This window comes from Letharia lupina (assembly GCF_014066315.1).
Source record: "Letharia lupina isolate WasteWater1 chromosome Unknown contig_14, whole genome shotgun sequence".
NCBI classification, from domain to species: Eukaryota; Fungi; Ascomycota; class Lecanoromycetes; order Lecanorales; family Parmeliaceae; genus Letharia; species Letharia lupina.
The window spans coordinates 1,368,793-1,394,678 of NW_023502983.1; the positions used below are offsets into that span (position 1 = coordinate 1,368,793).

Genomic DNA, 25,886 nt, shown 5'->3' on the forward strand with positions numbered 1-25,886 from the left:
TTGCAGCTTCAGGATCGTCAACCAATAGTAAATAACTTCCCCAGATCTTCCAACACAGCCTAGGAGCTTCCACTGCAAGTAGCCGAGCTGGTGTCTTCGAAATAAGAACTGCAGGAAGGAAGCCTGCAGGACTCCCAACGAAGTGTCTGGTTGGGCTTGAAAGCTTCTACTTTGAGTGGCACCGGTGGGACTGGCTTGGATACTGGGAGATCAATGCTGTAAGCTCTGATATTTTACCACTCACGCACGCCTGATGATTGCCTTACCATCTTCGTTCGCGTGAGGTACTGACTAGCTCGATTTCTGTAGCACCCATTACAAGCATTTTGCCACCAGCAATCCCTCTGTTCAAATCTCACCCTCCTCTCCCATACCTGCTCTAAGTCATGGAAAGTAATGCGTCAAAATTAGCTGAGCTGATAGCATCACTTGATGGAAAAGACGGAGGCGATGACTCTCGCGCTACGTCGCCAGGTCCTGGTGCTGCAGGACGATGGACAGTGGAGGACAACAAACAGATTGCGAGAAGTCGGCCAAGAACATATCCATACTTTCGGTACCTGCCTTATGAGGTGGAGAGCGAGGTGAAGAGAAATCAAGACTTCAAAGAGATGCTAAAGCAACTCTACATCTCGGTAGAAGCTGGCGACTTCGCTGTGGGCGCTGTACACTGGACAAGGGAGTTGAGAAATTGGCTAGGCCTCAAATTCGACCCAACTAAGGACCAGAGAGTAAAGTTGGTCAGATTATACTATGAGCTCGCCCTGGCACCTGGTGTGGATACTACGGCAGCGGAGAGGTTCTCAAGCATGTTTATGGTACTGACAAAGTAAGTATTCTTACGACATGATATTCTACTTCTAGGACTGATCAGAGCAGGCGAAAGCATTACCTTCGACCTGGCACCGATCTTACTCTGGATTGGAGACCTCTGTTCCGGGAGTGGAAAGTACTTGTGATACCGTCAGAGTCTGGTGTCCACGCCCAACACGTGAAGCGTAGTTACAAGACACTCACCAAACTCTGTGCCTTTGCTCAACTCTATGTCGATCCAAAGGAGATACCAGCAATGCTGGCGGAAATTCTTCCTTATTTCACAACGTCTTTCACGGAAGGCGCCTACACTGTGACGGGTCTTCTGAATCTGCTGTTCCCAACGGCACCTCCACCTGAAGGCAAAGAGGAACTCCTACCACAGCATTATCTACCCACGTTCTTTCACTTATGGTCGCTAGTCAACAGGTCGAGAGTCTTCGATACCACCTTCATGGATCTCTTTTCGAGACTAGCTCGAGATTCACTGGTGTCCGCCCATGTCCCGTTCACCGAATTTGGTATCTACACCCAGGAGCAATCTTCCTCAATATTCACCGCTATCCTCCGTCTTCTCGAGATACCTGTCGGGCAAGCGACATCACCCTACAGTGGAACGATGGACATAGCTGCTGGACTTGCCATCATGGTCGAACGAGATCCAAAAAAGCATCCCATTGCGCATCACATCGCGCGGTGGATTATAATGTCTCTGTCACCAGCCTCCTTAGATACACCCGACTCGATCATGACCAATCTCGAAGGTCTTATGCAAGCGGTCGAAACCTTCTTCCATCCTTCTAATTCAGGCACATGGACCAAGCCTCTGTCACAGCTCGTTTTCTATCTCACTGATTTCTTCGTCATGCGGTGGAACCGTGAGAAGAGCGGAGAAATGGAAATGCCAGACGACCGTAAGCTGAACGATGCCCTAAAACAGCGGTTCGTCTTGTGCTTGAGAGACGTAGTTTTCATGGGGATCTACGCAAAGAGTGGCGGTGCGATGAACTTTTCTCTGTCAAGTCTCCAGAGTTTGGCTTACCTAGAGCCAACTTTGATCCTACCCGGAGCACTGCAGCGCATCTATCCATCCATGCAAGGTCTGGTCGAAGTACATCGAACTACTTCATCCTTACGATCTTTGCAAGTTCTATCAAGGATCATGGCTCGTACAAAAGGCTTCAGGTGTCACGTCACCACAATGCTGGGCCTCGCTCTTCCTGGCATAGACGCCAACGACCTAGACAAGACCTTGTACACGTTATCCTACATCCAGTCCGTGTGCTACAGCATACCTCTCCACGACTTAACTCGAGACAGCGAAGACATCAGTGGCAGCATGCTTGCAATGGAATGGATTACTTCCGAGGTCGCCCGGATGGAAGAAGAAGGTGTGAAAGTCAAATGTGACTACCAGGATGGCTTGAGCGATGTTGACGAAGAGATCATCCTCCGTTCTTCCACTGCAGGATATGCAGAGTTCCTGAGCTCTTTCCTCGGCAAAGTGTTTACTCTTCTGGAAAATCTTCCGGACGCCTCGCGACCTAGGTCTGGTTCGCCCGAAGAAAATATCGTGAATACTCTTCCTGCTGCATTTACGCCGTTGCTGGCTTCTTTGTCGCCTGATTTGTACGACCTTGCGCTGAACAAGATTGCCGACTTCATAAGTAACCACGTTGTTCATCAAGCTCGAGACGCGATGGCCTTCATTTGCAGCTCTCTTGTCAAGGTTGATCCGGTCAAAGCCCTCAAGCGCCTGGTGCCAGTTCTGATCCAGTCAATTCGGACAGAGATCGACGAGAACGGAGCAGCGTCAACCCGAAACACAGGCACCGATGTCCTGCCTAGGGACCGAGGACTTGTGTGGAGTGTCAGTATGCTTAGTATGTCTGTTGTACATGTTGGCGACGCCGTACTCCAACATAGACAAGAGCTATTCGACATTGCCGCATATACGCAGCAGAAATGTAAAGGTCTCCCAACCACCCACATCTCGAACTTCATTCATCATCTGTTACTTAATCTCACTGGTATCTATACTGTAGACTACTCGCTATACGAGCAAGAAGTACTTGCCAGAGGGATCGGACCTGCAGACTGGGGAACGACTCCGGATCCTCAGAACCTCAACATCAAATGGCATGTGCCTAACAAGGACGAGATTCAATTTGCTGTTGACTTGCTGAAAGCTCAGGGAGAGAACGCTTTAGAACAGTTACGGGCTCTCACTTCTGGGACCTCGAGCATCAAGCGAGACGGTGTAGGCAAGGAATGGTCCGACGAAGTTTCTCGCAACCTTGTGCTTCTTCGACTGCTGTTGTCAGGCGTCTCTGTTCTCTTCGACGCGAAGCTCGATTCCAAGATAACTACCCCCCAATCAGAATCAGAGGCGAGTGCAGACACTGAGATGGTCGATGCTGAGGCCGAGTCTTCGGAAGATCAGCATGATGAGGACTCTGATCCATATCTTGAGAGCTCAGATGAGGATGAAGTTAAGCCCACGTTCACCTATGCGTCTGGCTATTTACTCGAAGAGGACGATGACCTCTACCAAGAGCTTCACGCTTTCAGGGAGAGGACGGGGCAAGTACTGCACGAAGTCCATCAGTTTCTTGTTGAGAAACAGGAAGATGACGTGGCTTGCTTTGAGCCTCTATGCAATGCCTATCGGTCGTGGTTCGTTGACGTTGGGATTGAGAGATCCGCCCATGTCCTTGACAGGGTGACAAGACTTCTCTCTGCCGACAGTCAACCCTACAAAGTCAGCGGGTTGCGAAAAGAGTACCCCAGGCCTATACTCCTTCGGAGGGCCAACGTATATCATTTACAGCGACTGCGTCACAACTCCTACCCACGCCCGAAGACCGATTTATCAAAGCAGCTCTTTATCGACCTTGCACAATCGTCTGTGTCTGCTTACCGAGACGTTCGTAGACATGCGCAGAGTGCGGCGGAAGCCGCTTTGAAAGCCGTCAATGGAGCGCGATCCTTAGTAATACCTCCACTTCTTTCTGCCATGGAGAGCGGTGTCAAGGACAATGACTTTGCCCGTATAAAAGGTTCTATGTATTCGTTGTTCTTCGGCTCCCTGAACAAGACCATTGCTCGAGACTGGAGGTACGCCCCAACGCTAATCAAGACTTACATCTCTGCCAGCACAGCAGACAAACCCTCTATTCAAAAACTTTGTGCCGTTGTAACTATGCAGATCATGGAAATGGGGAAACCACAGGAGCGAATGGTGATTCTAGAAAGGGAACTGGTGCGGGCTATCGCGCCAAATAACGACAACGTCCAAGGTATTATTGACAGAAAGAGAGCCAAGCTTTCAGCCAAACGTTCTCGAATCGAACGCAAGAAAGCGGCCTTGTCAGAGGAGCTTGTTGATATGGCCAGAAAATCGCACTGGAAGAAGGCAAGTCGCACTGCTGTTATTGTGATTACTTTAGGTCTCAGGTTCGACGGTATTGCGTCCAAAAACATGATCGACCTTGTTGCCCGAGGATCGATTGACTCGCATCCTGGGCTTAGAGCACTGTACCAAGGAGCCATTGTCGCCATTTTCACTCTTATCGACTCTCGGGCAGCTGCAAATCATAGCTATGAGGACTATCTTTTGGACAAGCAACGCCTTCCGGCCAAAGTGCAAGTCACTACCCGTCAAGATGATCCAACTTGGACGTCAGAATACCTTGCAAGCTTCGCTAAAGCAGACGCGGAATACTACGTTGACCACGATCATCCAGGCTGGCTAGCCTGGAACAAGACTATGCCTGCATATCAGACGAATCCCAAGACCGATCTGGAGTATGATGACGCCGAGGAAACTGCTCGTACACAGATAGGGCAGATATTAGATCGGTCGTGGTTCTCGTCATTCTTCGGATACCTGAGACAAGAACCGCGTGATACTGCAGCCGATCGGTTCCACGTCTCCAATGTTATGCTGCTCGGTTACGCCTTTGACCTCATGTACTCTGGTCGGACAAGTACAAACTTCCTTGAGATCAAAGAAGAAATCCGGAGGATCTGGACTGATGGATCTGACAAACATCAGCACCGTGCCACCGCCGAAATATTGGCGGCGTTGCTTCTATCGACGGTCGATAAACCGCTCGAAATGCGTACAGAGATCTGGCAGTACGTTTACCCTATGGTTCAACAGGCGTTTTCCGACGGCTTGACTCCAGAGAATCTCACATACTGGAACACGTTCCTGCAAATACTCACACAGGGCAAAGATCCTCGGCGTTCTTGGCCCCTCATTGATTGGCTTGCGTCCTTTAGGTTGGATATGGAGTCTAATGCCGCATTCAAGGAAAGCTCGAAAATAAAATTATTGCAAACATGTGTAAACAACTTGGGCTGGCACTTCCAGCTCGACAAGCCAATCATCGAAGATTTTCTTCTGCATCTTGATCATCCATACAAGGGAGTCCGTGAAGCCATGGGTCACTCGTTGTCAATCCTGTATCGCACACGCTATCACGAGTCATACAAGGATGTGCCTACATTAATCGAGAGTCAGAAAGAGGCCTCTTCATTAGGCATAAGACCATACCAGCCCACCCAGGAGTTTGTAAAGACTATCCACGAGGTTTTTGAACGACTGGAAAAATGGAGGCAGGAGCGCACACCAGGCCAACAAACGCCCTCTCCATATACTTCGGGCGGTAAGACTGTCTTGCTGTGGCTCGATATGACATTGTCATCTTTTGAATGCACTCAGCTTCTGCAATTCTTCCCGAATGTATTCATGGAGCAATTGCTCTACATGATGGACGTCCGCGAAGACCAAGAACTACAGGGTCTTGCCTATCACGTCTTCCGGCACATTCCAAACATACCTCACCGCATTGGAGAAGATGCAGAGTTGATTGATGCGCTTATACGAATCGGAACAGCATCACCTCTGTGGCATCAGCGCCTTCGGGTTCTCATCAACATGCAGGTCATCTACTTCCGCCGTCTCTTCCTCATCTCTCCCGAACATCAACAGCGTCTTCTTGACTGCGTGGCCACTATGCTGGAAGACAGTCAACTCGAGGTACGCCTTGGAGCCTCAACTACGCTGTCAGGCATGATTCGATGTTCACCCGTGGCACTACGCTCTAAGGTTGTGCAAGTATTCAATAAGAAGTTTTCGAAGATGCTTCTCAACTCTCCGCTGCCCAAGAAGCCTAGGAACGCTTTTTCGGAACCAAGTACGGGGACAAGCACGCCAACGCCTGAGCAGAGTAAGCTTGTATTGACTCGACATGCATCTGTACTGGGCCTTGGAGCTCTTGTGCAAGCGTTTCCCTACGCATCACCACCGCCGTCGTGGATCCCGGGTGTTCTGACGACGCTCGCAAACAAGGCCAACAACGATCCTGGGATGGTGGGCAAGAGCGTGAAAAGCATCTTGAGTGATTTCAAGAAGACGAGACAAGATACGTGGCAGATGGATCTAACGGTAAGGTTCTGTGAAAGACCATTCGTGAGGAAGATTGCTAACGACTTGATTTAGGCGTTTTCGCAGGAGCAGGCGGAAGATCTGGACGGGGTTCTGTGGAAGAGCTACTTTGCATAGATGGTTGGTTTAGGAATGGTCGAGTGCGTGGTCTCCTCGTCTCAGCGGGCCTCATCTCCTGGTATAGAGCATAGCGTATGGTGTTTCTGTTCGCACGGATACACTAGATCGAGGGTGGTGTTCTCAGTATGTGCATTACAGCTTGCGTGCATTGGTTACAGGAGGCATGAGCGATTGTCTATTATGGCATTGCGATGGACATGATAATGGTATCATCAGGGATCAAGGAGCGCCTTCAGTATGATTGTCAGCATGAATACAACAGAATCCACTCCGAACGTGAGCTCTTTCCTATTCGATTTACATACTAAAGTTGAAGGAATGTGAGTGGTAGGTGGAGCTGTTTTTGGCGGGGTTCGGTTCCGCCATGGGCGGATGAAGGTCCGAGGGTACGGCGGACGACGGCTGACACTACGACAAAACCAAAAAAAAATTCTCTTATCGTTTTTTTCTTCGCGATTTCTAGTTCTCAACTCTTCGAGAGGTACTTTTTGAGGCATTCTTTTCGGGGCTACTCTCCGGGGTACTCTCCGGGGTACTCTTCGGGGTACTCTCCGGGGTATTCTTCCGGGGACTCTTCGAGGTACTCTCCGGGGTACTCTCCGGGGTACTCTCCGGGGTATTCTTCCGGGTACTCTTCGAGGTACTCTCCGGGTACTCTCTCGGGTACTCTCCGGGGTATTCTTCCGGGTACTCTTCGAGGTACTCTCCGGGGTACTCTCTCGGGTACTCTTCCGGGTACTCTTCCGGGTACAATATTTTATGAAGTTCTTCGCAAAAAAAATATATATATATATATATTTACGGGACTTTCCGCGGAACTTCCCGCGAATTCTTTATTCGCACTTCGAGAGTAAATCTTTAAGAGACCCCTCGAGTAACCCTCTAAGTGCTCTCTAAAATACTCTTCTCGAGTACCTCCGAAAGTATACCCTCGAATAATTCCTTAAATCCTTCTCGAGTACCCTATAAAGAATCCCCTAACTTAAAGAAGTCTCTTCAAATATTTTTTCAAAGTCGCGGGAAGAAAAAAAAATTAAAGAAAAAAAAATTGGTTTTGGTTTTGTCGTAGTGTCAGCCCTCGTCCGCCGTAGAGGGCCCCACCCAAGGAAAAAGAAAAAACAAAACAAGGCGGGCGGAGGAAAATACGAGTACTTCGTCTGCGGGGTATAGTACTCTGTTGCTGAGTTACTGCCAACGGGACTGCCAACTCTTCGCTCTACAACTCTACAACTAATAAAATGTTTTACCGGCACTGAGTACTTACAGCTGTCTCTGTAATCGATTCTTCTCTTAGCCTTGTCTTCTCTACTTCCCTTCCACAATCATTTCCCTCAACGTCTCCTTCTACCTTCTCCCAGCAGTTCCCCAGCACACAACGCCCCAGGCAATCTCCTTCCTATTGCTGTCTACACGGCACCATGACTGAGCCTACAAGTACTCCCAAGCCTGGCAATGTCTCGAAAGACAGCAAAGATGCACAAGTCTCCATACAAGACGAGAAGAATCCCAAGCGATGGTTCATCGGTTCAATCGATCAAGGAACAACGAGCACGCGCTTCCTCATCTTTGACAGCACGGGAAGTCCAATAGCTTCTCATCAAATGGAGTTCAAACAGATGTACCCACACTCAGGGTCGGTACAACCACACCAACGTCACTACCAGCGCAGTGACAGCATTGACCGCTACGCAGATGGATCGAGCATGATCCTGTCGAGATCGTCGAGTCCGTCAACACTTGCATCGAAGAAGCTACGAAAGACTTCACGGCAAAGGGCCACTCGATCTCGGACATCAAAGCTATCGGCCTCTCCACCCAACGAGAAACGACAGTGCTTTGGGACGAGGAGACAGGAGATACAGTTTATAACGCTATCGCATGGCCAGACACAAGAACCCAAGCTATCGTTCGGGAGCTCAAGCAACGTCACGGCGCTGATAAGCTTCAAGACATTTGTGGACTACCTCTCTCAACCTATCCATCATCACTCAAGCTCACGTGGATGTTCCGCAATGTGGAAACAGTACGCAAGGTATATAAAGCAGGCCGACTGGTGTTTGGCACCATCGATTCATGGTTGCTGTACAACTTGAACGGGAAGGAAAAGAATGTCCATGTCACCGATGTGACCAATGCGTCAAGAACGATGTTTGTAAATCTACACACTTTGGAATACGACCAGACTGTGTTGGACTTCTTCGATATTAATCCCAAGAAAATGAAGCTACCGAAGATAGTACCGTCGTCCGACGCCAATGCTTTTGGCTCCATAGCCTCCGGATCACTGAAAGGAATTAAGATCACTGGCTGTCTTGGCGATCAGTCTGCCGCTCTTGTCGGCCAGCTTGGATTTTCTCCTGGCAAGGCAAAGAACACGTACGGCACCGGCTGTTTTCTGCTTTACAATGTCGGTGAGAAGCCGGTTATGTCTACTCATGGTTTGCTGGCAACCGTGGCCTACCATTTTGGTAGGGAAAGGAAACCAGTGTATGCTCTGGAGGGCAGCATTGCCGTCGCTGGAAGCGCAGTCCAATTCCTCCGCAACAATTTTAATTTTATCGAAGCGTCCCATCACATTAATGATCTAGCGGCAACCGTCAAGGATAATGGAGGCTGTGTGTTCGTCACTGCTTTCAGTGGGCTCTTTGCACCATATTGGATTGATGATGCCAAGGGGACCATATTCGGCATCACCCAGCATACCGAGAAAGGCCACATTGCCCGGGCGACGATGGAAGCTACCTGCTTCCAGACCAAGGCCATCCTTGATGCAATGAAAAAAGACAGCGGCCACAAATTAAGCGAACTGAAAGTGGATGGCGGTATGAGCAATTCCGATCTTTGTATGCAGGTTCGTAGCTTCCTGCTGTTTCCACCCTGACATACTGACGTCGCGGCTCAACCACTGCAGACACAGGCAGATCTCATAGGTATACCCGTTGACCGGCCCGCTATGCGCGAGACGACATCACTCGGTGCTGCCATTGCAGCTGGCTTCGCTGTAGACGTCTGGAAGGAATTCGAAGAGCTGAAAGAGATCAACAGCGAGGACCACACGATATTCAAGCCGCAGATGTCCAAAGAGGCAAGTAAAAAGATGTTTGAGAGGTGGGAACGAGCCGTCGAGATGTCCAGAGGATGGCTCGAGTCCGAACATAGCACTCGAAGCAATTGACCGACTGTAGCTGCTCCCAGATCCCCTGTTTCAGTAGACATCTTTAGCATTTGTGTGTATATTATTGGATATATAGTACCCCCTTTGCAATGCTTCACTGTTGCTCTTGACGCAAGCATTTCCAATGTTGTCGCGTTATCCAGCCCGCAGAGTCGTTGATACTTGCTCTCCGATGACGAATGTGGCCATTGACTGGAGATGGCGTCGCCGTGCTCCATGCCCGTCAAGGGCTCATGACCTCGGGTGAGGCATCGGAAGTCTGCTCGGGCCTCTGAAATGACGATGTCCAGCCCACTTCCCGGGCGAAAGATGGGAGAGAATACCGACAGCCCGAACAAGTACCGGGTTCAACTCAACTTACTGTGCTCGTGTCCCATTGCCACGTCAATTCCCCCGGAATGGCACCACGGTAAAGGATCATGCACGAATGCTGATCACAATGTGGAGACGTAAGGTTCTGTGTGACTGACTATCTGGCGAATCAGACCAACCCTGGCGCGCAAGCCGAGCCTGTCAACTCCCACGACCACTCGCTCGGGCTCTGAAGATGGAGAAGTTGGAAGCCGCGGTCTCCAGTGACAGCATGCTAACATCGTTAGAGTGCCCCCACGACCGGCATGTGTACGTGGAAACACCGCACGTGTAGCACCGTATATAACCGATCTTCGTGGGGTTTCCCACGTTCCAGAAGCACGGGATTATGCATGTTGCCGTTCGAGGCAGTCACTTGATCTCTGAAAGACTGGGTTTGAGGCATTATGCCCTAAGGAAGGCAGAGAGCCCGTCATCGTGCACGGAAGATCTGGAAAGGAGAACAATGTTGGCGGAAGGATCTGTAACAGGAGGGTTCTCACCCCATGCCCAGCGCTCCCATACAGAGCCTCGTCACGTCATCCGCAATCTTTAACTCGCCGGAGGCATTGACCGACCCACGGGAGCACCCGGTGGCAGGTGTCACTTTCCCTGATTCCTTCCAAGTCTCTCAGAATCGAACACCTTCCCTCCTCACTCACTCCCCACGCAGAACCTACTCCACTCCTCTCATCCAACAGCCTCCGACCATCGTTGCACGATGTGTAGCATCACCTGGACCACAGGATGCGTTGTTGTGGGGACCAGGATTGTACCTGTCGTCGCGTGCCCCGGTCAGCTATCTGGCTCGTCCCAAGCGCAGTTCAGTTGGATCAAACATGGCCAATGCCCTGACCTCGGGCCATTCTTGCGGATAATCATAATGTCTCTCGGGCCCTATAGAAGTGACTGAGAGGCCGCTACCCGGTACTACTTAGAGCCGGTTCCTGCCTACTACCTGACCCCAATTGACGACCTGGCCTTTCACTTGAAGATATCCTCCGAAGCTCGAAAAGCTTGAAAGAATGTATGCACCCTTTCGGAGCGATTTCCACCTTTCAGTACCTTGGCTTGAATGATCAAACGCGTTGCAGAGCAAACAGTAAACATTGCTACATGAAGGGCCCTCAGACCTATCTTGGAATTCGACACTGGTCTTCAAAGAGAAATGCTGAAATCCGAAATGGTGTAGGTGTGATTATACGCAAGTCAATTATCGATGTGGGCATGTGAGATACATCGTGAAGGCATGGTGTACTAGGTACCAAGCAAGGCGAGTCAACCCCATGTCCTGCAGCTATTGGCTATCCGCTGACGTTGCTGGGTCCAGTCATGTGAGGTGTCCTCCGAACGTTGTGGCGATGTAAATGTCCATCCTCTGCCAAATTCTCCTTGCAGATGCTAATGCGTCATGGTAGAGAGACGAAGCCTGAAAACTGTGGTCCGTTATCCGTCACTACGAAGTTCCCACCCGAACCCTGTTTTGCTGGTTTTTCTTCATCGTGCATTTGGTCTGCAAGCACTTTCTACATCATGCGTGTCCTCGATGTGCCTAGCCATGTCATATCTGGTCCTTTGGTCGGTCCTCTGGTCTTGGGTTTGTTGGATGCTTTATAGTGTTAAGAATCCCAGGACTAAAAAGCTGTATTCTAGGAGACTGCAAGGCAGCAGCGGCAACAGCTTCGAAGAAATAAATGCAGGGACCACACGGGCTACTGAGTCTTATCGATTTTCCTAAGCCGGACGTAAAAGAGTCTCGTCAACGGTTTACTCTACAGTCTTGGAATCCATACTTCTCGAGTCAGGCCCATCGCCCACCAATCAAGATCCGGAAACTCAGCGCTTCCAGCATTAAATAGAGACCTAGTGATCTTCGTTGCTTTATGAATAGCACTTCACTCATTAGCGATACTCTAAGACTTATACTACTGGCGAGAGTGGTACTGAGATCCCCACATCAAGGCTACCCTACATGGGTGGCCAAGGGCCGCTGATACTACCGGAGCATCTCGCCCTCAAATGGACCCAGTGATCATGAGTCGTCGACTCCAACTTCGTCTGGGCTTCCAACGCCATATCGGCAACAAAATCTGAGCGAGGAAACCAGGAGTCGCTAAAACAACTGTCCTTCCTCAAAGCAGCTCGACCAACGGCACAAATGGCAGTTACAAGATCCTTCGAACTACAGCCAAGCCATTTCCAACAGAGGACTGGCCAAGAACGGGGTCCCAGACGGACACAGTCAACCAGTGACAGCAATCGTTGTGGACTTGCTCTCTCGAGAAATTCACGGTCAGTGGCTGGCATAAAGCCATGAGTACCGTATTAAGGAACAGACTCGATGGAAGGAGGTTTATGTGTCAGAGAGAGAGAGAGAGAGAGGAAAACTCTATGTGTGCGTGCACTGCTCTTGAGGGAAAGACCCGTCAAATAAGAAGCTGTCGCTCCGCCCATTCGACGCAGCTGAGCTGCCTTTGAGTCGGATTGCAGAGTCTGTCATGGGTGTCATGCTACCGGGTTCAACGTGAATTGGAGCTGAACTTATGACGCACGACCACAATGCGGAGGTTCGTGGCTATGGTGGGTTGGGCACATCGGGACATGGCTTTGAGAGAGAGAGGTGTGCAGTGGAGTGTGGGCTTTTGTACACCAATCTGCACGCCATAGAGCGCTATGCTACCTATGCAAGTCACGGTGATGGGATTGCAAAACGACGCCTAGAGGGCTGCCTCGCCGGCTGTTTCCTAGTACATATGCTTGGTAATACTCCGCTGCGCTCGGCAATGAGGAAAGAGAAGTGGAGTAGACAACTGCTTATAACTTCGCACCACCACTCCCACCCCCCCGTCCGTTATCCGGCCCCGGGTCCATATCCCTAGCGGTAGACGCCGACGTACTTTCGCCACCCATACCAGGCGGCAGCACAATCTCGGGCAACTTCAATGGAGATTGCACTAGCGTAGTCATCTTGTCCAGCTTCTCGCCCTTCAGCACCCTGTTTACCTCTTCCAAACTCAAAGTCTCGTGCTCCATCAGTGCCTTCGCCACTATGTCCAACTCCTTCCTCTTTCCCGTCAGCAGAGCGGTCGCGCGAGATTTGCCCTCTTCCACGAAACGGGTGACCTCTTGCTCGATCTTGAGTTTGGTCTCGGATGAGAGGTTTTCGTAGCTGCTTCCAAAGTCCATATTACCAAGGACGTCGGACATGCCGAGCCTGGTCACCATCAGGTAGGCTATCCGTGTTGCTGCTGTGAGGTCCTGCGTGCTGTTAGCATTTGCCTTTGCACGCGAGAAGAGGAAGGGGTCTGTACCGCTGAGCAACCGCTTGTGACATTATCGTCTCCGTAGATTAGCTGCTCAGCGACCTTTCCGCCCATGGCCGTATCGATTTCGGCAAAGTATTCCGTCCTGACCTTTGAGACTTTGTCCATATCGTCCATGAAGTGCGTTGTGCCTAGACTTTGGCCCCGAGGCATGATGGTGACTTTGTAGAGTGGTGCCGCTCCTTTGGTGAACAAGCAGACTAGCGCATGCCCAGCCTCGTGATAAGCGGTCATTATTTTGTCCTTCTCTTGGATGACGGCGCTCCGCCGCTCAGCTCCCATCAGGATCTTGTCTTTGGCCCAGTCGAAGTCCAACATGCTGACATTTGTAGATTTGTTGCGGGCTGCCCGGACAGCGGCTTGGTTGACGAGGTTCTCGAGCTCTGCGCCAGAGAAGCCGGGGGTGCCTCGTGCGATGATTGACTCGTCAACTTCGGTAGCTACTTGAACATTCTTCATGTGGTGCTTGAGGATTCCCATACGGCCACGGACGTCAGGCAGAGGGACAATGATATTGCGGTCAAATCGTCCGGGGCGAGTGAGAGCTTTGTCGAGCAATTGCGGGAAGTTCGTCGCGGCGAGTATGATGACACCAGTATCTTGTGAGAAGCCATCGAGTTCGGTGAGGAGCTGGTTGAGGGATTGTTTGGCATATGATGGATCTCTTTCATTGCGTTTGCCCCCCACAGCATCCAACTCATCAATGAAAATGATTGCTGGGGCCTTGGCTCGAGCATTGGCGAACAATTCACGAATACGCTTGGCACCAACACCGACATAGATTTCGTCAAACTCGGCACCAGACATGAAGAAGAAGGGCACTCCAGCTTCTCCAGCCACGGCACGAGCTAGTAGTGTCTTTCCAGTACCGGGCGGCCCAACAAGTAAGACACCTTTGGGCAGCTTTCCACCAAGTGTCGAAAATTTCTCAGGGTTCTTCAAAAATTCAACAAGTTCCTCAAGGTCTTCCTTGGCCTCGTCACATCCGTGAACATCGGAGAAGCGGACAGTCTGTTGCTGGGGCAGAGCTTCATTGACTGCGCCACCTCCAACTTTCCTCAGGACCCCAGAAGTATCGATAGCCAGCTGAAGGACAACCGCGCAAACGTAGCCAACTAGGACGAAGTAGGAGGTGAACTTGACCCATTTGAAGATAACTGAGCCTATCGATTCATCGACGACGACGTACAACGGACTAGCTTTGTTACCGGTGCCAGAGCTGACCACCTTGGGGCCAGCAACATCTCCGCCTCTTGATCGTGCTGCAACAGCCTGGCCAATAGCCTGCAGCTGTTCGTTGGACGCGTTGTTGCGCCCATGTGTTGGTGTTCCGCCTCCTAAAGCCGAAGTCCCCTCTGTCCGGGCAAGCATTTCGAGTGCTCGGTGGTACGTAGCGTCGCAGGCAGTGTTGGATGCATACCGTCCAGTCTGGTATCGCTCCACCAGAATTGCGGGCATATCAGCACGTAGTAGTGCTGCATAGAAAGCATTCTGGGCTGTTGGGCTTGTAGGGTTGTTGTTGGCCGTGTGTTCCATATGCGCAAGTAAATTTTGGGAAGAGCTCCCGGCAAATAGAGTCCGTCGTTGGGAGACACTAGGCAAGCTAGATTTTATTGGTCTGTAACCGCGTATGAATTGAAAGGGTGGTAACGTTGAGTAGGGCCGCGTATTCCGTGACATGGAGTGCGTTCCCACGAAGAATGGATTTGCACATTGAAGGATCTTAGAGGAAGCTGTATGGGTGAGCGGAGGTGTAAGTTAAGAGGCCAGGCGGTGTGACGTACGGATGGTTCCCATGGTCAATAGCTGACGGCCGGGCATGATGCTTCTGGGGCACAGAGGTCTGAGAGTGGCCATGGGCGCTATTGCTAAGCAGTCTGGCAGCTCCGGCGCTGGAGGGATCTGCCAAAGTCAGTATAATACCAAAAATGCGCCAGTATCTGGGACTGACATTGCTCTCCGCCTTGGACGACTCGGTCGATATCGACCGCTGTCCTGCAACACTCCGAAACGTGGACGCAACCGCCTGTGGCGGGTGTTGCCATAGATGTCTCCAAGGGACTTTCAAAGAAGATTTCACAGATGGCCATAGCTCTGAAGTTATAGAAGCCATGTTCTACCCAAGGCATTTGTTAGAGAAACCCATCAAGACACCGGTGGCGTGTACATACCGCTACTGGGTGCTGGAACGCCATGATGGTGGTGTGGTGTTGATGAGCTAGAGATGAAAGATTCGTATCAATGAAATCGAATTAATAAAGGAGCGTTCATCATGGCCGACGGTGGCAAGACATGGTTGACCCCGGCGATGATGTTGTCGAGAAACTTCTTTTGCGGATTTGCCCGTCCCATTATGGTTAGTGCCCTCGGTCGATCTTTAATCCGGAATTCGCTCTTTTGCCTCGCAACTTGCACAACTTCCCCAATCATGCGCTCTCACTTTCTGCAGAATAGTGAACACTATCCAGTTTCTATGCGCTGGGTAAATCGGTGCCATACACTATGAAATCGGAAAGGAACCTGAAACTGAAAGGAGATTTTTGAATAGCCCACGATGCTATTACGAGACCCTAGGTCTGCATCCCGGCAATGATGGATGACGGGTATAGAACGTGAAGAACTTTCTGATGAAGGAGGATATGAATCAACTTAGCCCAAATATCCTATCCTGACAACTGACTATAAGAATCTTATGTTCACTAGGCTGTTGTCCAGAACAGCAGGCGTTGTGATTCATCACGATTCAGCGCCTGATCGAAGTTGAGATTTCAAGTCTTCCTTGCCCTTGTTGTAGAAGTGTTACGTGCGTATGGTAGTGGTGGTAGAGTTATAGCTATGGAGTAATGCCAAGCCAGAGCGATCTTTCCTGATATCTCTCTTGTTGCAATGCCTGCGGCTTCCGTACTTTTACTTTTCTTTCTGTTCTTGCCATCTCGTCTCACAATCCGAATTCAGCAAAATCAAGTCACAGCAACAGACACATTCCTGGCCAAACTTATGCTACTGAAGTACGTATAAAGTAAGCTGGACAGCTACCCTATCCAAGCAGGGTTGCCCATCCTGACCCAGGCACAGAATCCAGGCACATAATCCAAGCAAAACATACGAGTCGAAATACGTCGCGACAAATAGACCCGACTCCGATAGCCTCTGTCTTTCAAGATGCTTAAACTCAAACATTATCTTTGGGACCTCTTTCTCTGCATCTTCCTCTTCCTCTGTCTGGTGATTATCGCGATGGTCTACTTCTTCTTGGGCCACTATAGCAGCCCCGGCGCTCCTGAACTACCTGCTTTTGTCAACGCTTCAAAAACCCTGTGTCCGACGGTTATGGAGATCTGCGCAGAGCGATCCAGAGGCGAAATCTACGGCTCGACTGCAGCGATGCAGACTTCCTGCTCCCAACAACTTAGCGACGGAGTTGGGGACAGGCCAAAACTTGCGGATGAGGACAAGGCCTTCTGGAGCTTAGTGGAGCATCCTTGGCTGCTCTTGACCCAGTTTATCGGCACCGCCCTGCTCACTCATCTGATTTGCGACATCGTTAGGGGGCGGCGTGCCCTGAAGGTGGGGAGAAATGGAGGATGGGAGTTGACTAAAGTGACGCAAGAGCAGGTGGAGAGATTTAAAATGGTAACCTTTGGGCGCAGAGTTCCTTCCAAAATGAAAGGCTGACAGATTCAGGAGGCGGAGACATTGGTCCAGGATACAAAAGAGGCGCTCAAAGAGCTTGCTGCTGCCGTCGACAAACCTCATGGGAAGAGGGGTGATGAGAGCTGAATAGCGTTGCGATTCGCCGGTTGATAGTTGCTATACTTGCGGGTCTGAAGATTGTATACCTACGGCGATGATGGTGGTCGAAGGTTTTACCGGCTGAGGGGAGCAGTAATAGTTGTGGTATGGGCAATGGGAGGATCATTAGCTATTACGTGCATGGCTGCTACTTTTGCTATCCACAGCATTTGTATCTTTGTGTCGCTTTCTTATGCGTGCAACCAGCCAATATTCGCTCTTTCGCTGGCCACAGGGATGATTCGAGCTTTGATGAGCACGTATGTTTTCGCTCTGATCACCATCACCTAGCTTACAGCTCCAACATTGTAGGGCTTCTGAAACAAGTATAGGACTATCTAAGGTCTCATGGCAGGCACCGAGTCTCGAGTGAGAGCAATCTCAACAGCCGCTGTCCTGAACCTTGCCATGGAAGACTTTCAACACTCTACCGCCAACCCTCAAGTAATAACTCCACCCTGCCGACTCCTCTCTCTTCCACCGGAGATCCGAGAGCTTATTTGGACTTTCACCGTCGTATCACCAACCAAGCAGCCCGTCAGACTCAAGAAATACCCTCTTCCTCGCGGCTTCTATCAACGAATTCCGTCAACACCCGCCCTCGCCTCTGCCTGCAGACAAACCTACCTTGAGGTTAGCCCCATCTACTACGCACAAAACACCTTCACCTTATCTACCTCCCACACTCGTATCATCGACCAATCAAGACTTCGAAGATTCATCACAGCCATCGGACCCGCCAACACGGATTGTATCACCTCACTTCGTGTGGTTATCTCAAAGCGCACCCCGCGCGTTAACTTCACTTGCCACGTCCCAGGGTTTGTCTATCTTCGAGGAAACCATCCCGTTGTTCTAGAACTCAGCGGTAGCCAATTGCAATCATTCTGCCGTTGCGTACCTCGTCGGATCATCAATTTCGTGCTTATTGCTGCTAGTCTTTGAGTCAAGTTGACCTCATCTGGACGCACTGATTCGATCTCCATCCGATAAAAGATAAGATCAGGAGGTGCACATTCACCACTCTGCGTTGCTGTCTTAGTTGGACAACACTCTCTAGGGCAGTTCTAGACATTTGCTGGTCCTCGCGTCCCCTAAATAGCCTACAACACTCATACAGCTTCTTCGACGATTGGAACAAATCTTCGCAAAGCATTCATTCATCAGCCATGGCAAGGATTAAAAAGTCCGTTGTGACTGCCCAGAAGCCATTTCCAATTCTCAGCCTGCCTCCAGAAATTCGCAACCACATCTGGAGATATGCTGTTGTCAAGGACGAAAATGTCACTGTCCGGCCACATGGGCGTCAGGAATCCATCCAGGGTCTAGTACCGAGCTGCTTGCGATCTGGCAGAGAACTCCAGCGGCATCGGGAAGACGATGAGCGAAGGACCAATTCGACGCCACTTGCACTCGCTTTCACCTCCCGGCAGCTCTATCTAGAGGTGACTCCAATCTACTACAGCGAGAATAGCTTTTACTTCCCAAACTCATGGTATTGCATTTCAGCGGAATCAACGCTCGAAAATTTCACGGCAGCTATTGGACCTCAAAATGCTAGCAACATCACTGTCGCCTATTTCGACACGCTCGCTTGCCCCTTGAATCAATACCTTTCTGTGCTTACCGGTCTCAAGCAGCTCACAGTCTACCCACCTCCCTGTGCTTTTGTTTCTACACCCTACATCACATTATGGCGCTCTCAGATGAGCAGGTACGCTCAGAGTCACGCGTCAGTCGTCATCAAGCATCTTGAAAACATGGAGGGTGCAAGATTGAGCTTCCTATGCAAAACACCGAGAGATTCTAGAGGGATGACGTGGAAAGTAGCGTTAGCAATGCCAGCTCCAAGAGCTACAGTATTAGCATCCTTCAAGACAGCTCGTTCCCCTAAGCTGTGCCAACCTATCTAGATCTTAAACTTCTAAGCCTCTAGCATCTCACCCGAACCATCGTCACCGCATCTTCGGCCCCGGCCCCCAAGCAACATCTTTCACATCCGGCGTTAGTCCGGCAAGCCTCGGGCTTCAGCAGACTCACACAACCGTCGTCGAAGAGCCATTGCACTTTTTATAAATCAGCAGGACCTGAATAGACCGAACATCACCCCTGTTTTCATGCTTTTTACGACCTGGAAGTGTTGACCAATAACTGTTCTTCCCCCTTCGCATCCCCATCTACAGCCCCATCCACTCCACTCCACTCCTTCTCAACCAAACCCCACCCCACACCAAACAAACAACCAATCAAACAACCCACCCCAGTTTCCCCATCCACAACCCACCCCAGTCTCCCCATCCACAACACCCCCCACCCCCAATCCCTCCAGCCATCCCTCCAATCCTCCCCCCCTCCACCTCGCGCCAAACCACCACTCGCCCCATCGGCCCGATATATTAAACCCTTCCCCTCCACGAGGCCAGCCCCGCTCAGATCCCCAACCGTGTGGCTCAGATATGCCTGCCTTGCCTTGCCTCGCCTCGCCTTTCCAAGCCGCCCGCCCGGTCCGTCCTCGAACCCATTCGTTGCACGTTTCTTTTCTTTTCTTTTTCTTTCTTGTTTTTCTTTTCTTTTCTTTTCTTTTCTTCATTCTTTTTCATTCTTTTCATTCTTTTCTTTTCTTTTTTTTTTCCTTTCTTTTTTCTCGTCAGTAGATAAGTACATACCTACATCAGTAGACAGACAAACAAAAGGCCTGTGCGTCAAAAACGTGGGCCCCACCGACGTACCATAGGGTAAGGGGGGCTAGCCGGGGAGGTGAAAGATGCACGCACGCCGAGTTTGGTTTTCTCGTCTCGAGATTACAGTTCGACTAGATTTAGCTGCAGGGTCGGGTCAAGGCGTTCGCACATGCTTTTTGAGGCGGACGGATTGGACGGTACTTATGCTAGGTGCGTGCGGTCGAGTGACAGCCTGGGGGGTCGAATGATGTAGGTGATCTTAAGGGTAGAGTAGATGCGCTTTCGTTCGTCTTTGCGCGCACGTGTGTTGTCATATCAATGTAGGAAAACGTGGTGCTGGCGATGGTGGATTAGAAGTGTATGGAACAGTAGTAATTCATTGTTTGGTATCATGCTTTCGCTAAAACTATATGCAAGCCAGCAGGGAGCCTACCTGCTAAACATATGTATCTAGACTACTGATTGGCCATCGAGAGGCAGACAGGTTTGCTTAACAAATGAACATCAGGTCAGCCCGGGGCCCGACTTTCGATGATACCCAACGGCTTTTTCCCCTTTGCTGGTAACGCCCAGCGCCCGTGAATGCTGTAATCGCGGTCGATGAGATTGAGTAGATAGATAGAAGATGTGACGCCAAGATAATGCCCGTGACTAGGAGGTTCGTTCCAAGTAAAAGTAAAGGAAAAATGTGTAGACCAAAAACCGATGTGGGATATCTTGCGAACTTTTATTGAGCAGAGGTCAAGGCAGTGTCGTATCGGCCGGCTGTCGTTAGATCGTAAGTTCAGAAATGTAAGGAAGAAGAAGAAGAAGTAGTACTCGAAGCGTTGCTGAGAATGGAATAGGTATGGCTCGCTACGCACAATGCGGCGGTATTGGCATCGTTCGAGTCAGAGGCTGTTGGTATAAGCGTGACCAGAGGGAGGAGTGGTCGATGAGATCAAAGGTCACGCAATCATGAAGGCCAGTCGTTGCCCTGCATTCGTTGACTTGGCATGAGCGTCCAATAATCTTCTGGCTTGACCTCTTCTTTCCACCAGTCCATCCCGTCATTGTATTGGTACAGGCCGTTGATGTGGGGTGAAAAGTATTGGTTGCCGATAGGGTAATTGTCTGGAGGGAGGAATTGAGGTGCTTGATAAGGCACCTCTTGTATGGGCGCCGTGTACTGGGGCATCGATTGAGTCGGTGCTGGTGTTGGTGGCATGTCACTCTGATAGTGCTGAGCGACGCTTTGAGCTTGTGTACCATTGTATGCATGGTTTTGAGAAGCTTCTCGAGACATGCCAGTGTATGCGTCTTGCTGAGAAACGTTCTGTTGAAGGGCCCCGTATTGGTGCAGCTGGGACTGCCCGAGTTTCAACTGTTCTAAGTTCTGAACGGTTTCTTGATGGTCCGGATACGACATTGGCTCAGGTATGCTAACTTGCTGAAACTGCTGATAGGACTGCGATGCGAACAGCGAATGGGACTGAGTACTGGCGGAGCTCGGAGATGAATGCGTTAGACTAGTAGGACTGTCCTGCAGCGACTGTGGACTCCAAATGCCCATGTTGCTGTTATTTCCCAGCTGATACTGGGGAGGCACACCAGCGCTTGCGGGCGCTTGGGGTAAGCCGTCAGGCATTGTGTCCGCTCTGACGGGTGAGTACTCGGAAGAATGCATTGGTCCGGTGGGATAGGGGTCGGTCAAGGATCTTTGAGGAGTGGAAGAGCAGGAGCGCTCAAGCTTGATCTCATGGATGATTGGGGCTTCCGAGCGAGGAATTGGCCTTTGTAGCCGGAGAGGACTTGGGCGTTGGACCGTTTCTCCCGGCAGACGCCAAAGACTTCTGTTGTAGTGGCTCGGTGCCCCAACCGATTGATTCCTTTGATCGAGCTCCGCCGGCTCTTGATAAGGAAGCTGAGGATCTTCCTTGCCTTCCTCAGTATCTTCTTCGAGCTCTTCTTCTTCTGAGGCGTCCTCATCCGAATACTCAGCATCCTGATCCTCATGGATGGGTTCTGCGGGATGCTCTTTTCGGATGTGTTTTGTCATGGTGGTTTTTCGGCAGAAACTACGTTGGTTGTTAGCAAGAACGGTATGGTAGGCCCGGTTTCGGGTCATGCTTACGCTTTCTTGCAGCGCTGGTTTCTGCAAATATAGGGCTTGTCATTGGTATGTATACGGCGATGTCTGGCCAGACTCGAAGACTGCGCGTAGGTGTAAGCCTTTTGCAGATTCCCGTCAACCAATTGATCGAACATACGTCTGAGAAACACTTTCCACAACCCGTGAATGGGCACTTATGGGGTTTATCACCAGTATGGGTACGGCGGTGGACGGTCAAGGCGCTGCGCTGAATGAATGTCTTGCTGCAAGGCTTGTAGTCGCAAGCGTAGGGGCGTTCATTGGTATGTATTCGGTAATGGCGTTGGAGATCGGATTTGCGATTGAAACTCTGTGAAATGCGATTGCGATCAGCCTCTGATTGTGGGTTGGGACGTCGACGAGCACTCCCGAGGTGTAACTTTCGGGGCGCAGGATTGCTTACTTTGGGGCAACCTTCATGCCATTCGCACTGAAAGGGGCGAGCGGCCATGTCCGCAGCAGAGGCTCCACCTTTGACCGTGGGGCTCTGCTTGGTGGTTGCCTTGTCCACCATGTTGGCGGATAGCAACAGGAATGTTGGGCGAAATCAAGTAGGAGTAGGGTATGATGGACAGGGATTGAAGATGATGATGATGATGCACTAGGCTTGGCAGATGAATGCGGGGAGACGGGCAGGTTCAGTAGTTAATTAGTGAAAAGAATTGAATGTTTGAAGAGGGCGAATGTTTGGTTTGGGTCTTTTAGATGTCCTAAGAAGGGAAGGGGAGTTGGAAGATATGCCAATCGATCTTAAGAAGGGTAAACGGGAGACGGCCGATTGCTGGTTATGTATACGGTAGGATTGGAAGGGGGGTGGGAAGGGAAGAATGGGTAGTTCACTCAAAGCTCTGTCTTTTTTTTCCCGGGGACGGGGGACCGTTTCTTCTAGGGGTGTCCGGCGTCAAACGATTCGCTGTTTGCCTCTAGCCACAAGTCAGATGTTTAGGTTGAACTTGACTGAGCAGAACTTGGACATGGCTTGGGTCCAAGTTTCTTTCTTAGCCCTGCGGCTTGAACCTTGTACATTATGTACGTCCAGAAGCGCACGCGACAGAAAAGGTAAAGGGTTACCTGTTAAGCAATGAAGTGGTACTTGCTCTGCATGTAGTCCCCTGTAGTCCCTGTAGTCCCTGTAGTCCCTGTAGTCCCTGTACTTCCTGTAACTTCCTTTTACGAAGCTCGTGTTTGACAGCTCTCAGGCGCGACTGAGCATACTTTGACGGCTTCCGGGAAGCTTCTTCCCGTCACTGCCGTGAATAATAACTGGGAAAAAGGAGATGGAGCTTTGCTGATGGAAGTTGGAAAACCATCGAGGAAAATTCCTTGGTAATGCCGCGTGCAAAAGTGTCAAGATTGTCTTCAAAACGCTCGCTCCTTACAGGCCGGTACCAGCGAGACTGTGGTTGCTTGCAGTGCGTAATAGATTTGATGCCCTCGTACCGGATAGGTACAGTATGGAGTGACTTCAGCACCTTTGCCCTGCTCGTTGATACGCTCGTCCAACCTTCGAACCGGAGGATTGCCGACCCGAACCATAGGCCAAGCAAAGAATCCTGCGAACCTGATCGGACAATAGGGTTGAGAAAAGGCTACTTAAAGGTCGTGGGACAAGCGAGCCGTGGATATGGACGTTTGGGCAGGCCGATTGAACACTACTAGTACTATGCAGTCTTTTGATACTGGTGCAAGAGAAGTGTTTATGATTGATGATTGGGAGGTCTGGAAACTATATTCCAGTCGAAAGCTGGTAACCCTGGGGTACTAAATGCTGCACCCATTGAGACGGCCGATTCATCACAAACACATCATTTTCTACCAAGTACGCTTATATCCAACCCATTCCTCCTCAACCCTGTGTCTTGACACTCACGCTCTCCCTCAACGTAGGGTTTCTTTCATCGGGCATAATTGGACTTGGCTTGCTCGCGTACCGTATTTTCAGTCAGAAGGATAGCAAATCTAGAGCAGAATGTGGCTACCCTTTCAGGACGAACGACGCTTCACCTTTTCCCGCGGCCATTTACATTCATGGTTCTTCCTTTCGGTCGACAATCATTGTGGAGAATGAGACTATGTAGTGCGTCATGCGCGAGACTCAAGATCCATTCGAATCGGACCATTCGCAGTCACGGCCGCTTCAGCAAGTTTGACGTGAACAGTGAGTGAGTAGGTTTGACATGACGAACATCCGAAGAACCATAAGGTTTTTTTGGACAAAGCTTCAACAAGCGAGATGGTGCTACTGGCCGCGATCGGGGTTTGATTCGACCTCGCTTTCAGAAGAAGCCTGCCCAACAGAAGCAAGTCCGATGCGGCTATAATTGAACGATTTACTGGGCCAATGGTCATGGCTTCAGAACCCAGGATCGTGCCTACATGGAATATGCGTAAGCTATATCTTCAGATCCTCAATCACGCGAGATCATTGGAGCGATGCAATCTGTCTTATCAAGAACATAACTCGGTTGCCAGCATGAGCCTAAAGGAGCCACGAAAGCTCCAACAGGTCGGTCAGATTAATGTCCTTAGCTTCAGACTGGCAGGTCCGTGACCGCTTAATTGCTTTTGCTTTTGCTTTTGCGGTTCGTCGCATCTAGTCTTTTGCGAAAGTGTGTTCTGTATGTTGCTATTTGGAGAAATAATCCAAACAACATTGGCGGTCAGACAATTGTTCATGTCTCGTATCCTGTGGAGCAGGATGAGCAAGGACTGATGGCAGGTAAAAGTGGACTTTTGGGGAAGCCTCGTGGAGTTGATGTGACGTACCATGGGTCGATTACGAAGGCTAGAATCGGTAAAATATGCCAGTAGCGAAGCAGCTGCCTCAACAGGAGTACTCAGAGCATTGTATTAGGTAAGTTGGGATAAACAAAGGCGTTTATGCAGTGGTGATCACTGATTACACGGCCAGATTGGCGTTTGCCGCAAGGGTGGAGCTAGTGTAGAAGTGTGCCACTACATATCAGGGTTTGGGAGTCTGGACGGCCTTTACTTTTCCGGCTTCATGCGTCGGGCTTCCTGGCATAGGACTGGCTGTAGTAAAAGCCGAAACAGACAGGCTGCATATGAAGTGAGAGCGAATGACAGTGACAGGATGTCAGAAGGGAGGGTTACAGTAGTCGAGAGCGAGGGACTGTACTACGGTAGGCTTATAGCTCTAGACCAGTTTTGATTTGGATCATCTGGCGGGTGCTGTAGGTAGCTAAAAGAGTGAGGCGAAGCCAGCAAAGCCATGATAGCCATGGCGTTGTGCACCATTTTCCACATTGGGGACGATTGGCGTCAGAATTGGCGTCAAGATCGGGTGAGATGCGTTTCTGCTAGCTGTCCTAGTTCTCCCTTAGTGTCATCTGGAGGCGGATAGACTAACCACTCTCTTTGAAGAGTGCCAATAGAGATCTCACACCAGGCCGCTAAGAGTAAAGAGGGTAAAGTAAGGTACATGTACTTAATCGGAGGGGAAGGAATTTCAAGTTCAAACAGATTTGAGGAAATAAATTTAATCATCTTTCATGTGGTCAGTGCAGTTTGGGACAAGCATCCACCCAACAAAACCGCCAATGAGGAATGGCATTTGATAGGAATGGCATTTGATAGGTCGACGCTTACCCCATATTCAATAATCCTGGCTATTTACCCCAGATTTCGGTACTTTGAGCTTAGTAGGCTGCAGGCACCCGAGGTCACATAGGTAGCATACGGTACATGATTACCATCAAATTAAACCTGCTCTTAGCCTATCTTCCTTCATCCCGTACCACTCTTTTCTCACATATCCCCCCCCCCGTGTCGTACCGTCTGACTCGCGTACAGGGGCAATTACATCCTGCTTGCATCATAAATCCGTAGATACGCAACCTCCGTGCTCTGCATAAACCCTTGGCCCCCTTAGCAAGGCCAGTAAATCCTAACCACTACCCCCCATTATTATTAGATTTCAACTTTCCAGCCTTCCAGCCTTCCATCTGGACCCACCCCCAATCGTCAAAATGCTGCAGCTGGTAATCAGTGAGCATCACGTTCTGCAGTGCTCGAACCCTGCCCT

The 25,886-nt window shown here is 50.3% G+C and overlaps 6 protein-coding genes across 6 annotated transcripts; 4 read left to right on the forward strand and 2 right to left on the reverse strand.

Annotated features, from left to right (window-relative positions):
* Positions 1-386: 386 nt before the first annotated feature.
* HO133_002347 (uncharacterized protein) lies at positions 387-6,385 on the forward strand (the record flags this gene model as incomplete). Its single annotated transcript, XM_037293273.1, has 3 exons — positions 387-829; positions 880-6,268; positions 6,323-6,385. The coding sequence occupies 3 exons, from the start codon at positions 387-389 to the stop codon at positions 6,383-6,385; spliced, it is 5,895 nt and encodes a 1,964-aa protein (XP_037150926.1).
* Positions 6,386-7,806: 1,421 nt separating this feature from the next.
* Positions 7,807-9,563, forward strand: HO133_002348 (uncharacterized protein; the record flags this gene model as incomplete). Its single annotated transcript, XM_037293274.1, has 3 exons — positions 7,807-8,021; positions 8,081-9,239; positions 9,300-9,563. The coding sequence occupies 3 exons, from the start codon at positions 7,807-7,809 to the stop codon at positions 9,561-9,563; spliced, it is 1,638 nt and encodes a 545-aa protein (XP_037150927.1).
* Positions 9,564-12,728: 3,165 nt separating this feature from the next.
* On the reverse strand, positions 12,729-15,432 carry HO133_002349 (uncharacterized protein; the record flags this gene model as incomplete). Its single annotated transcript, XM_037293275.1, has 5 exons — positions 12,729-13,172; positions 13,226-14,970; positions 15,022-15,139; positions 15,189-15,353; positions 15,409-15,432. The coding sequence occupies 5 exons, from the start codon at positions 15,430-15,432 to the stop codon at positions 12,729-12,731; spliced, it is 2,496 nt and encodes an 831-aa protein (XP_037150928.1).
* Positions 15,433-16,474: 1,042 nt separating this feature from the next.
* On the forward strand, positions 16,475-17,017 carry HO133_002350 (uncharacterized protein; the record flags this gene model as incomplete). The annotated part of the gene is made up of 2 exons (XM_037293276.1): positions 16,475-16,870; positions 16,922-17,017. 2 exons carry the CDS (start codon positions 16,475-16,477, stop codon positions 17,015-17,017), a joined length of 492 nt encoding a protein of 163 aa, XP_037150929.1.
* A 1,181-nt stretch (positions 17,018-18,198) lies between these two features.
* Positions 18,199-18,942, forward strand: HO133_002351 (uncharacterized protein; the record flags this gene model as incomplete). The annotated part of the gene is made up of 1 exon (XM_037293277.1): positions 18,199-18,942. The coding sequence occupies one exon, from the start codon at positions 18,199-18,201 to the stop codon at positions 18,940-18,942; it is 744 nt and encodes a 247-aa protein (XP_037150930.1).
* Positions 18,943-20,665: 1,723 nt separating this feature from the next.
* Positions 20,666-22,355, reverse strand: HO133_002352 (uncharacterized protein; the record flags this gene model as incomplete). The annotated part of the gene is made up of 4 exons (XM_037293278.1): positions 20,666-21,767; positions 21,824-21,903; positions 21,960-22,151; positions 22,245-22,355. 4 exons carry the CDS (start codon positions 22,353-22,355, stop codon positions 20,666-20,668), a joined length of 1,485 nt encoding a protein of 494 aa, XP_037150931.1.
* Positions 22,356-25,886: the final 3,531 nt, after the last annotated feature.